The following is an 11,975-nucleotide window of genomic DNA, read 5'->3' on the forward strand; positions in this document are numbered from 1 at the left end:
AAAATTAAAATTTTTAAATTCTGATTCTGACACTGGAAAGCAAACGAAAAATCCTGTCGGAAAAGTCAATAAAAAAAATTTTTGTTTTTAATTTTAGTTACTTTTCCCCTGTTAATAGATAAAATAATAATAATAAATAAATAATAATAATGAAATGGAAGTTTAATAATTCATTCTATTATTTTTTTATTACTTATTAGAATTTTTCAGAGGGTCATACAAATCTATATGAAAATCAATGTTATTCAGTGCGACATTACATTTCTCAGCCTCAAGTGGAAATACATGGTTTCCCATAAAATTTTTCCACATCAAAATGCATGTGGAAATTCATATGGGAATCACATGGGTTTTCTGATAGTTAAATATTTCGGTGCCCCGTGTGGCATAATTTCATATTTATGGCACGCTTTTCTGCGGCATAGGTTGCCTTTTTTCGCTCGTGCGCTAACCTCACTTTGCGCTATCAGGAACTCCGACTAATGATTCGGGAGAAGGGGCATTAATGTAAATTTAGCACTGTACTATAAAATTGTCTATGATACTCATGCCATGGGGACACTTTTTGGCCCGGCGTAGTTTAGGGCCCGAGCTCAGCCAGCCCTAATGGCACTTGTATCGTAAAGTACTTTTTTTGATAGGGTAGAGGAACACAATGTTTAATAAAATGCTTTCCAAGTGATTTCGATTACTAAAAAATGTACTATAATAGTACTATGTATAATAATTCTATTATAGTATAACTATATACTCTATAGTACCTTTTTTTTAGAAATCGAAATCAGACATTTCTGAAAAAAGTCTAAAATACCGGACAGGCGTTAGCGAGTGAGGATGAAAAAGGGAGAACCAGAGTAAAATTCGCTTTAAATGCACTTTATTAATGATCCCCAAAATAAAACACAAATCACTCTGAGTATAACAATATTTGTTGCTCCGCTATGATTTGCACACAAGTGTTTTTATGTTGAACTTATAAATAATTGGAAAACAAAAGGTAAAATAAAAGCTGCAGAGAGGCTGTGTGTAGAAGATTATAATCTTATAATTAAAAAAATTATTATTTAAATAATTATTTCTTGTTGCTCGCGCAAAATCACACTTGGAACTAGGCAGAGGCTCAGAGTGTTAACTGCCATAAACGGTTTTTTGCAAGAGAGCGATGATCGCACCGCACACAGAGAGGCGACAGTACTGCAGAGTACCGCCATCTGTGCGACGCCAAGGAGACTTCGACGACAAGTATCGCGTAGCAGCGTACTCACTGAGTACTCGTGCGACTTGCCGCACGTGCGTAACGAGGTATTCTGTTGTAATTGACTTACCGTCGTAGGGAAGGGAATTCAGCTTAAAGTTAATTAATTTAGTTAATAATTTAATGATTAATATAAACTCAGTCGGTCGTTGCAGGTTAGCCTCGACGGGGCTTCTTGTAGATACTCAAATGCGCCTGAAAAATGGGAATTTGAGAGGTACGTAGAGAAACAGATTTGGTTTAGACTCGTAATGTTTAATCGTGTACTTTTCTTTATTTAAAATGTATCGAAAGTAAGTAAATATTATGTTTCTTTATTGATTCTTTCTCTATCGTATATTAACTATTTGTTATGCAGGAATACCCCGTTATTCGTGAAGGTTCGGTTCCTTAAGGGTACCGCGTATACGGAAATTACATATAATGTAGCGTTGTTTATATGCGACTACCGTAAGTCCACTTTGGACAGACTAAACAAATGACGTCATACAATAACATATGACGTCATATAATAATATATGACGTCATACAATAACATATGAAGTCATATGTTGAGTCATCATCCAAAGTGGACTTAGGTTTATTATAAGTATTGAATTACTACGAATATCGGGTTACAATATGCATTTTTTTCGATTTTAAAAAAAAATTCAGTGCATATATATTTTTTAAAATGAACTAGTTATAATTTATTATTATTATTATTTTTTTCAAGTATAAAAAATTTATTGAATATGTGAATTTAATATTTTACTGATGTAAAATAATTTATGAGAAACAATTCAATTTTTTTAATATTGTGAACCATGAGGATTGAGGAAATGATAGGTTATATTTAAATCATAAGATGTGGTTAAAGTTAAATATGATTTTTTATTATTCATTCATTATCCAAAATACAGCTGAGCATATTGTTAATATGAAATGTGTATAGCTCGTTATAAATATTACAAATTTCGGTTTTTTTTATTATTATCGTCGACAGTTTTTTGTTTATCAATTAAAAAAGAGCGTATATTTTCATCGCTTTCAACAAAATTTTTATCACTTTTAAGTTTTTCTTTCAGTATATTTATCATATCATTCGCGATGCATGGAGTTTGTTTCGATAGAGCTGCCAAGCGAATCAAATAATCGTTTACACACGCAAACACACATGCTTTTAATAAATAAAATGTCCCATCATGTAACACAATGCTATGCACAAACACTTTTTTTTTACTATTTTCACCGGCCTCGTGCAGCGGCTTCTCGACGATTTCGATGGCTCTTTTATCGTAGCTTCGAGTCAACTGCACAGACCACCCGGTGCTTGTATCGATGGGCCCATCCTTCATCGATATAGTGCCTTTAAAATATTTATCGATTTTATCGAAACAGTCGACGAAGGCCTCCCATTCACATGGTTTGAAGGAGACACCTTTGAAATCGTGGCTTAAAATTCGAACGATCGGTGTATACTCCTTATCAGTAATATTTTTGTATTCAAGTCCGACTAGTAATGTTTTAGTCCAAGACTTGTTTAATGCGAAAATTCTATTACCGATGGGGAAGCGACAAGCCATTGTGATTCTGTCAAGCTACTCGTGAAACTGAATGTAGCTACGAGCACGGGCGGCTGCATTTTATACCGTGAAAACTGATCATATGATCACCCCTTCTCCATTAAATTAAGCAAAGCTTTGACGTAGCATTTTGTATAAATTGTACGTGAGATCCTCCATAGCTATAAAATTTAGCGTCAGCTGTTTTAAAGTTGATATATTTGCGAACAATGGAATCATTTTTTTCCAAGTTATCAGAAAAATGAGCAAGAAAACGTTGGAAACCCAATCCACTGCTCATATAATATAAAAACATCAGACAATATTGTCCACAAACATCCGAAGTTGCACTTTGTAATTGAATAGTGTTATAACGATAGCGTTTACAATTTTTTCTGATTCTTTGATATGTTGTGGTACGAATGGTGGAATACCGTAGCTATCGAAATAATAAGCATAACCGTTGGAGTTTGAGTAAATGCTGACCCAGTGCATTCCAGGTTTCGTGTGATCATCCGTATTAAAAATAAATGCCGTCGGTCTCGTCCACACCTTGGGGATTCGATCGGCCGGAAACACTCCTATTGTATGATCCGATATCAGAGAAAGCTTCTTCAAGAGCTCTAAACTGTTCATCCTGATCGGGTTGTGGCTCTAGTAGATTTTGAAAAATATCGCAACTGTTTTTAAATTTTTGCTGTCCTGCTATCCAATTTTTTAAGCGTATAACATTATTCAAGGCGCAAGCGTAACGCAATGATAATTCTTTAAGACCGTGATGTATGCAGTATGTATCGGCCCATGGTAGATTGAGAAATGATGGACAATCAGGGTCGTACTCGAGATTAATAACTTCTCGTGACATTAGATTTTGTATAAAATCCAGCTTTTCGTTACCACGTACATAAACTTTATTAATTTTTTTAGCTAGCTCCCGGAAAGTTTTCAGAAAGCAGCGAGTTGAAACTTCTCCGTCATAGTAGTCAAGCCCGTGATAATTACGAACTAGCCAGTTATTTTGACGAATGACATCGATAGGAAGGTTTTTACTTGGTGGTGTAATGAGCACCCAGTGGGCGATGTAATTATTTTGTATGCTTGTAACGGCCACCTCTTTCGGAATGCACTCGTTTTTAGCGTTTTTGATAAATTGAATGTCGATCACAGCGTCCATCGCGGAGCAGTGCTGCTTTACAACTGATTAGCTACTAAGTTACCGTCTGGATGAATGCGTTGTCGATTTGCCTGTAGGTATCGTGTTGTAACCGTATTTACGCGGAAAGCTGTTGGTATTAGGAGAATAAAATTTCCAGAAAAATATGGAATTTTGTTTCTTCTCCTCTTTGGGTAGGAGAGCCTGCTGAGTACTATGTTTATTCCCCATTGTTTTATGAACGACTGAATGTTTGTAGGAAAAAGAATACGCTTATATAATATTTTAGCTCGCAAAGTCGACTAAAACTTGTCGAGACGCGTCAATTTCTAAAATATTTTCATATTCAGCGTATATAATACAATTCACTGTAGATTCCAATGCAGCCGCAAAGCGTACATCTAATCTTACAGATCCGTGTTTTATGAGATTCCAATGAGATAGATCATTAGCCGATAAATCGGGTGTCAAATCGAATGCAAATAGACAATAACCGTTGGGATATTTTAACCGTGAAAGATTGTTTCCATTATCCAGGAAGTGTATACCTGTACCCGAAAATAGGGTGTGATAGGCATCTACATATTCATTCCGTGAAAAATCGGGCGTTAGGGGTTTTGACGGAATCTGTACACCATCGATATACAGACATAAAAAGTTAATACCAAAATTTTTGAAATTGAACGGATTCAATGATTTATCGCCGTTGTATGCCTTATTTTCCACAAAGCCAATGATGATACGCTTCGGTATAGTTCCCAATAAAATATTATCTATACTCTGAGAGTGAATACCGCTTTGCAACGTTACAGCCTTGACTTCTAATCGAGTGATTGGATATTTGGCTGTCGTTTTCATCAAAGCTTTTGCGTGTGTCAGTTGAACACTAGGACTAATTTTAACCTTACGTACAATTAAATTAGCCTCGTCGATACGGATACGATAACTATCTGTAGGATCCATTAATGCGAAACTGTCGCGAGATCGTATTAAACGGACGCGTACTTCTACACCGTTTAGTAAAAGTTTTTCCTGATTAAACACGTCGCAATGAAGATGACCGATCATATCGACACTGTTATTTGTCATAAAGAGACGCCGAGTAACCAGACCGTTATTGACATTTTTACAATCATCCATTTTATTTGCTGTATCGCATGACCAAAGAACGGTGCTCAAGTGTGAATTTTTGGCAGCTGGTCCGTAATTGAGTAAAGTTTCGATGTAGGCTCGATAAGCGTAAGTATTATTTGGCGGTACTATCGGTTTTTGGTTAAAATAGATATCAGCTTGAGATATGATTGAATGCATAAAGTTGTTGACAACACCGACTTCGGGTAATGGATCTTTTTGTTCTCCTGTATAAATTAAGCTGACACGTACACTAAGCATAGTATGAGCCAGATCTATATATTCTTCTCCATTGCCAGGTACAACAAATTCTATCGGTGAATCATCAGTTAAAGATGATATAGGCTTATAATGAATCCAATGCGATCCCTCGATAGTTGTTTGTGTCGGCGGTATATCGAATAGTAAGAGTTCGGATTTCAAACATTCGCAAGATTGTGCATGAAGAAACGACATTTTTATTTCCTATTAATAATAGGTTAACCAAATATATCGCGCGTAGTTCGTTGTTTCTTTTTCTTGCGTATAGTTTTTTTTTTAGTCGAACAGATATTTTTCTTTTTCTTGGGGGTTTTTTTCTTTTTCTTACGTGAATTTATTTTTCGACGCTTTCGCACACCGGCACGGCTCTCGATCAACTGAAGATCGTTCGTCGAATACGGCATGTTATAACCAGAGCCAGCCATCAGCGTATCCAATTTTTCTTCTGCTCGTCGTTTTAAACTCTCACCCGTTTCTTTCACGCGCGAACGAAACGATTCTTTAAAAGGTATATTCTGTGACGATACGTCGTTTGCTATATTTAAACCCGTTCGTAGAGTTTCTTTCCCCAAAAATTTTGCACCGCTCCGTAGAACGGGTAAAACACGTTTGAATAGACCAGCGAGAAAGCAGCCGATACCACCGTGCCCGCGTTGATATCGCGAGCCTGCGTAGATCGAGCCTATACCGCTGTCCCCCTGACCGTATTGAATAATTTGATCGTAGCTCATTGGTCCATGCGTTTGAAATGTAGTATCGCTGTCAACGTTCCACAATCAAATGGTATTGGTTGTCCATGTTGATCTCTTATATCTATTTCGATCGTTTGAAAAGAGTTGTAGAGAAGCGGAATATACATGGATGGCGAAAAACGGCTAATTTCGGTAAAACCGTATCGATATTTTTCGCCACCGATGGAAACGCAGCGCAATAGTTTAGCCTGTATATCGCCCGTAAATATCGGCTCTATTATATCCGTGTAAATCAACAGCATCTTTGGTAGGGCTGCAGAAAGATCCGAAGGTCTGCTGCCAGTCACGGAGCTATCGAATCCTAGAGTTAAATATTTTTTTCCAGGTTCGGTATCGAAGCCAAAAATCTGTAAAATTTTTTCCGGCAGATGAATTTCATGAATATCGCAACATTCGATGCCGCAAACGCGTTGAATATGTATATGGGTCAAAATAATACTTTTTTACAAAACCGTGCGCACGTATGTCACCGATCTTGACGCGCTTTTGGTATGTTATAGTACATGGTAAAAAGGTCCCAAAAAAAAATTTTTAGACCCCCTCCCCCCTCCTACCCCCCACTTCCGGTATAAACGTCCATTNTTATATAATATTTTAGCTCGCAAAGTCGACTAAAACTTGTCGAGACGCGTCAATTTCTAAAATATTTTCATATTCAGCGTATATAATACAATTCACTGTAGATTCCAATGCAGCCGCAAAGCGTACATCTAATCTTACAGATCCGTGTTTTATGAGATTCCAATGAGATAGATCATTAGCCGATAAATCGGGTGTCAAATCGAATGCAAATAGACAATAACCGTTGGGATATTTTAACCGTGAAAGATTGTTTCCATTATCCAGGAAGTGTATACCTGTACCCGAAAATAGGGTATGATAGGCATCTACATATTCATTCCGTGAAAAATCGGGCGTTAGGGGTTTTGACGGAATCTGTACACCATCGATATACAGACATAAAAAGTTAATACCGAAATTTTTGAAATTGAACGGATTCAATGATTTATCGCCGTTGTATGCCTTATTTTCCACAAAGCCAATGATGATACGCTTCGGTATAGTTCCCAATAAAATATTATCTATACTCTGAGAGTGAATACCGCTTTGCAACGTTACAGCCTTGACTTCTACTCGAGTGATTGGATATTTGGCTGTCGTTTTCATCAAAGCTTTTGAGTGTGTCAGTTGAACACTAGGACTAATTTTAACCTTACGTACAATTAAATTAGCCTCGTCGATACGGATACGATAACTATCTGTAGGATCCATTAATGCGAAACTGTCGCGAGATCGTATTAAACGGACGCGTACTTCTACACCGTTTAGTAAAAGTTTTTCCTGATTAAACACGTCGCAATGAAGATGACCGATCATATCGACACTGTTATTTGTCATAAAGAGACGCCGAGTAGCCAGACCGTTATTGCCATTTTTACAATCATCCATTTTATTTGCTGTATCGCATGACCAAAGAACGGTGCTCAAGTGTGAATTTTTGGCAGCTGGTCCGTAATTGAGTAAAGTTTCGATGTAGGCTCCATAAGCGTAAGTATTATTTGGCGGTACTATCGGTTTTTGGTTAAAATAGATATCAGCTTGAGATATGATTGAATGCATAAAGTTGTTGACAACACCGACTTCGGGTAATGGTTCTTTTTGTTCACCTGTATAAATTAAGCTGACACGTACACTAAGCATAGTATGAGCCAGATCTATATATTCTTCTCCATTGCCAGGTACAACAAATTCTATCGGTGAATCATCAGTTAAAGATGATATAGGCTTATAATGAATCCAATGCGATCCCTCGATAGTTGTTTGTGTCGGCGGTATATCGAATAGTAAGAGTTCGGATTTCAAACATTCGCAAGATTGTGCATGAAGAAACGACATTTTTTTTTTCCTATTAATAATAGGTTAACCAAATATATCGCTCGTAGTTCGTTGTTTCTTTTTCTTGCGTATAGTTTTTTTTTTAGTCGAACAGATATTTCTCTTTTTCTTGGGGGTTTTCTTCTTTTTCTTACGTGAATTTATTTTTCGACGCTTTCGCACACCGGCACGGCTCTCGATCAACTGAAGATCGTTCGTCGAATACGGCATGTTATAACCCGAGCCAGCCATCAGCGTATCCAATTTTTCTTCTGCTCGTCGTTTTAAACTCTCACCCGTTTCTTTCACGCGCGAAGGAAACGATTCTTTAAAAGGTATATTCTGTGACGATACGTCGTTTGCTATATTTAAACCCGTTCGTAGAGTTTCTTTCCCCAAAAATTTTGCACCGCTCCGTAGAACGGGTAAAACACGTCTGAATAGACCAGCGAGAAAGCAGCCGATACCACCGTGGCCGCGTTGATATCGCGAGCCTGCGTAGATCGAGCCTATACCGCTGTCCCCCTGACCGTATTGAATAATTTGATCGTAGCTCATTGGTCCATGCGTTTGAAATGTAGTATCGCTGTCAACGTTCCACAATCAAATGGTATTGGTTGACCATGTTGATCTCTTATATCTATTTCGATCGTTTGAAAGGAGTTGTAGAGTAGCGGAATATACATGGGTGGCGAAAAACGGCTAATTTCGGTAAAACCGTATCGATATTTTTCGCCACCGATGGAAACGCAGCGCAATAGTTTAGCCTGTATATCGCCCGTAAATATCGGCTCTATTATATCCGTGTAAATCAACAGCATCTTTGGTAGAGCTGCAGAAAGATCCGAAGGTCTGCTGCCAGTCACGGAGCTATCGAATCCTAGAGTTAAATATTTTTTTCCAGGTTCGGTATCGAAGCCAAAAATCTGTAAAATTTTTTCCGGCAGATGAATTTCATGAATATCGCAACATTCGATGCCGCAAACGCGTTGAATATGTATATATTTTCCGGGATTTTTGGTTATACGTAAATGATTTATCATCATCGGTAACGTATTGATTTCACTAACGAGTTCGGTTACGTTGGCATACAAACCAAGTCTGATGGTTGCGTGCGAAGATCGAGGAGTCTCGCGAGCAATAATTTGCGGCCGTTGTTGCGATACAGCGTTGCTTGTAATTTCTAGGTGTTGAGCAAATTTTGATATTTTTTTTACGGTAATCATATAATCTTCGGAAGAGATGTGCTGAAACGTCATAGGCACGTGTATTTCCGTGAGTGCCACGCTCCATTCGCCAACGAGATTGATCGGCTGCGATAAGCGTGTCGTATAACGTGTAGTAGTGTTATCTCGAAAGAAACTCATACTCGAATTACTTGGCAAAATTATGTAAAACTGATCCTTCATTTTTGCCGATCTATGGATATCGCAGGCTCCCAAGAATTGAATTTATCTGGATATCCACGCCACTGTATGAGATATTTTTTATTGCGCCCACGACCTTTTGTATCTAAAATTTTTTCCACCTCGAACACGGCTGTATCCAAATTTTTTCTTACTCTAGTTAATTCTTGTTCGTAAAAGAATCCATCTATGGACTCACCGGCCAGATCTTCGATGTAATATACAGCAGGCTGCCGAGCTTCCGATATACGTTTGATTTTAAATATTTCTATCGTCCAGCCGCCTTCGTAACCTTTTGCGAAGGCATTCTTGGCCCGACTGACGCGTACTAAATCACCGATCTTGTATTTTAGTTTTTTTCGCCTATTATAACTACTAGGGGGCAGCTTATAGCGGCTCTCGAGATTTTTCCGAGCCAAGGCGGCGTTATTTAGATTTACGCTTACGGGTGTCATCTTGATGGCTGAGTGTATCGTGTTGTTGTATGCTTGGACAATTTTAGGCAATACATCTAAGAAACGGCGCGTACGGTGATGCGTAAAGTATCGCCAAATACGTTCCTTCAGAGTGCGTATGAATCTCTCTGCGATAGCAGCCTTGATATCGGGATTGCGTACCACGCGGTGTTGTATATTTTTTTTTTAAATAAAGTTAGCGTTTCGCGCGAGACGAATTCTTTACCCTTGTCCGTCTGTAGGAGTACGGGTAGACGGCCGCGGCTGCGCTGAAATACGCGTTCGAACGCCATGGAAACCGATTTTGCGCTCTTATCTTTTAACGGTTCGACCCATGCGTATTTGCTCAGAGCATCGATTATCACCAGTAGATACGTATAATTGTCGTTATAAGTTTTCAATGCACGCCAATCGATTAAATCGGCTTCTTATACATCGTCTATATTACGCACATTGTAGCATCTTCGTGGAAATTTTCGTATCACGGGCGTATGAAGATTGTACGCGTCGTGCTGTTCGAGCCACGAGGATATCGTATTACCGGTGTAGCGCTTACGCATATGCCGTTTGAGTCTGTTAGCTCCGGCATACGCAGCGGGCTGCGTAGGTGAAAAATAGAATTTTTCAAAGCTGCTCATTTTTTTTTTTTACTTTTTCTTTCGCCGCGTTTATTTATCTTTTTTTTCTTTTTGTCACAGCCTATGCTTTTTTTTATCTTGGAGAAAAATTTTTCAAACGTTATTTTGCTGACCATGCAACAGGCCGTCAGCATGGCGAATGTTCGTTCATCTGGTTGTGCGTCAGCAGCGAGTAGGCGTTTGAACGCGCGTTCAGCCAGCAAGCGATCGGCTTGCGTGCGATTGGCTTTTTTATCGCTGTAAGCGATATCGTGTTCTCGACACGCCTCGTCCAACTTATTGATACCGACGTCGCCGCGTTCGAGACGTTTAGTAAGTTCTGTGCCTGGTCCAAGAAACTGATAACCGGGTATATGCATTTCGAACGGCATCAAATCGCATATGGCGTCCAAAGCGCTCTTTTTATAAGGCTCCTCCTCCTCTTCTTCGTTCAATGGTGTTCGCTCATTCGAAGCCATTTCCAATTGTTTGTAATAGAGGGGTAGCGGGTGCGCGGCGTTTTGTTATTGCCGGGCGTTGGAACGATTTCGGGTGAATTTATTTTTCTTTTACGTTTTTGTTTATAATTTTTGGGCGGCGATGAGTTCGGAGACGTATTTGATTCAGCTGGCGAATCGTATTCGCTTATTTCTGGCTGGCTAATGACGAAGCGTTGATAGTGTTTATTTCCGATAAATTCTCGCGGGACCGATGCTCTCCGTAAGGCATCGATAAACTGACTGGTACCGCGCGGCGGAGATCCCTTTCTAGATCTCATACTATCGTTGACGAAATCGATGATATTACCTTCGATCGAAGAGCCATCTATACTTACGGATCCGTTTTCGGACCATTTAACGGAACCATCTTTACGTAGCCACTCGACGAGATTTTTCGCGTTATGCCGATATTTCGCTGGAACGCTTTCGACGATGAACGCGTCTACGCTCTTGATCGGTGCCGAGCTCGTTGCGCTGGCCTCGTCTTTGCCTGTATCGCTAGCGTCGTCGGCCTCGTCGGTCCGCTCCTCCGTTTTTATTTTTTTTTCGATTATGTGCTGCGATGTTTTCTTGAGTTGAAGATAGCGTTGCAACACGTTATTATAGCGATTCCATTTAGCGCGCTCGTCGCTGCAAGGTGCGAGCAATATTTCGTTCATCTCGGCATCGAGACGTTCGAGCGGCGTGCCGGGAGTTTGCGCGCTCTTCTTCTGTTTGACGATAACGACATCGGAACCGCAGCCGAGACGATCCAGGCTTTCCTTTGGCAGCAAAACCAATTTTTTCGCGTGTTCCATTATCGTGTTAAAATGCTAGCCAGTACGGTGCCGATAAGGGGACCCAATAACGCGGGCAAAAAACCACCGTGCTGCACTAGAATTTTTTTTCTGCGCGTCAGCCGAATACCCGGTTGCGAGAGTTTACGCAAGATCGGGGCGTGTTTACGCAGCCGAGCCTTGTGGCCCTTGCTGAGCTCGACGTTGCCGGCCAAAACGTTCAAGGCGCATTCGCAGAGCGCTTTCACGA

The 11,975-nt window shown here is 39.5% G+C and overlaps 3 protein-coding genes across 3 annotated transcripts; all 3 read right to left on the minus strand.

The window, feature by feature from the left end:
• Positions 1–4,237: 4,237 nt before the first annotated feature.
• LOC106656579 (uncharacterized protein F54H12.2-like) lies at positions 4,238–5,539 on the minus strand. The gene has a single exon (XM_014377636.2). The coding sequence runs from the start codon at positions 5,537–5,539 to the stop codon at positions 4,238–4,240; it is 1,302 nt and encodes a 433-aa protein (XP_014233122.2).
• A 532-nt stretch (positions 5,540–6,071) lies between these two features.
• Positions 6,072–7,992, minus strand: LOC111693297 (uncharacterized protein F54H12.2-like). The gene is made up of 3 exons (XM_023457682.1): positions 7,071–7,992; positions 6,817–6,953; positions 6,072–6,443 (listed from the first exon to the last, which is right to left on the minus strand). Exons 1-3 carry the CDS (start codon positions 7,990–7,992, stop codon positions 6,072–6,074), a joined length of 1,431 nt encoding a protein of 476 aa, XP_023313450.1.
• Positions 7,993–8,525: 533 nt separating this feature from the next.
• LOC111693298 lies at positions 8,526–11,746 on the minus strand. The gene is made up of 2 exons (XM_023457683.1): positions 11,285–11,746; positions 8,526–8,897 (listed from the first exon to the last, which is right to left on the minus strand). The coding sequence occupies exons 1-2, from the start codon at positions 11,744–11,746 to the stop codon at positions 8,526–8,528; spliced, it is 834 nt and encodes a 277-aa protein (XP_023313451.1).
• Positions 11,747–11,975: the final 229 nt, after the last annotated feature.

Source organism: Trichogramma pretiosum, unplaced genomic scaffold, assembly GCF_000599845.2.
Source record: "Trichogramma pretiosum strain Unisexual culture from Peru unplaced genomic scaffold, Tpre_2.0 scaffold233, whole genome shotgun sequence".
Classification (NCBI taxonomy): domain Eukaryota; kingdom Metazoa; phylum Arthropoda; class Insecta; order Hymenoptera; family Trichogrammatidae; genus Trichogramma; species Trichogramma pretiosum.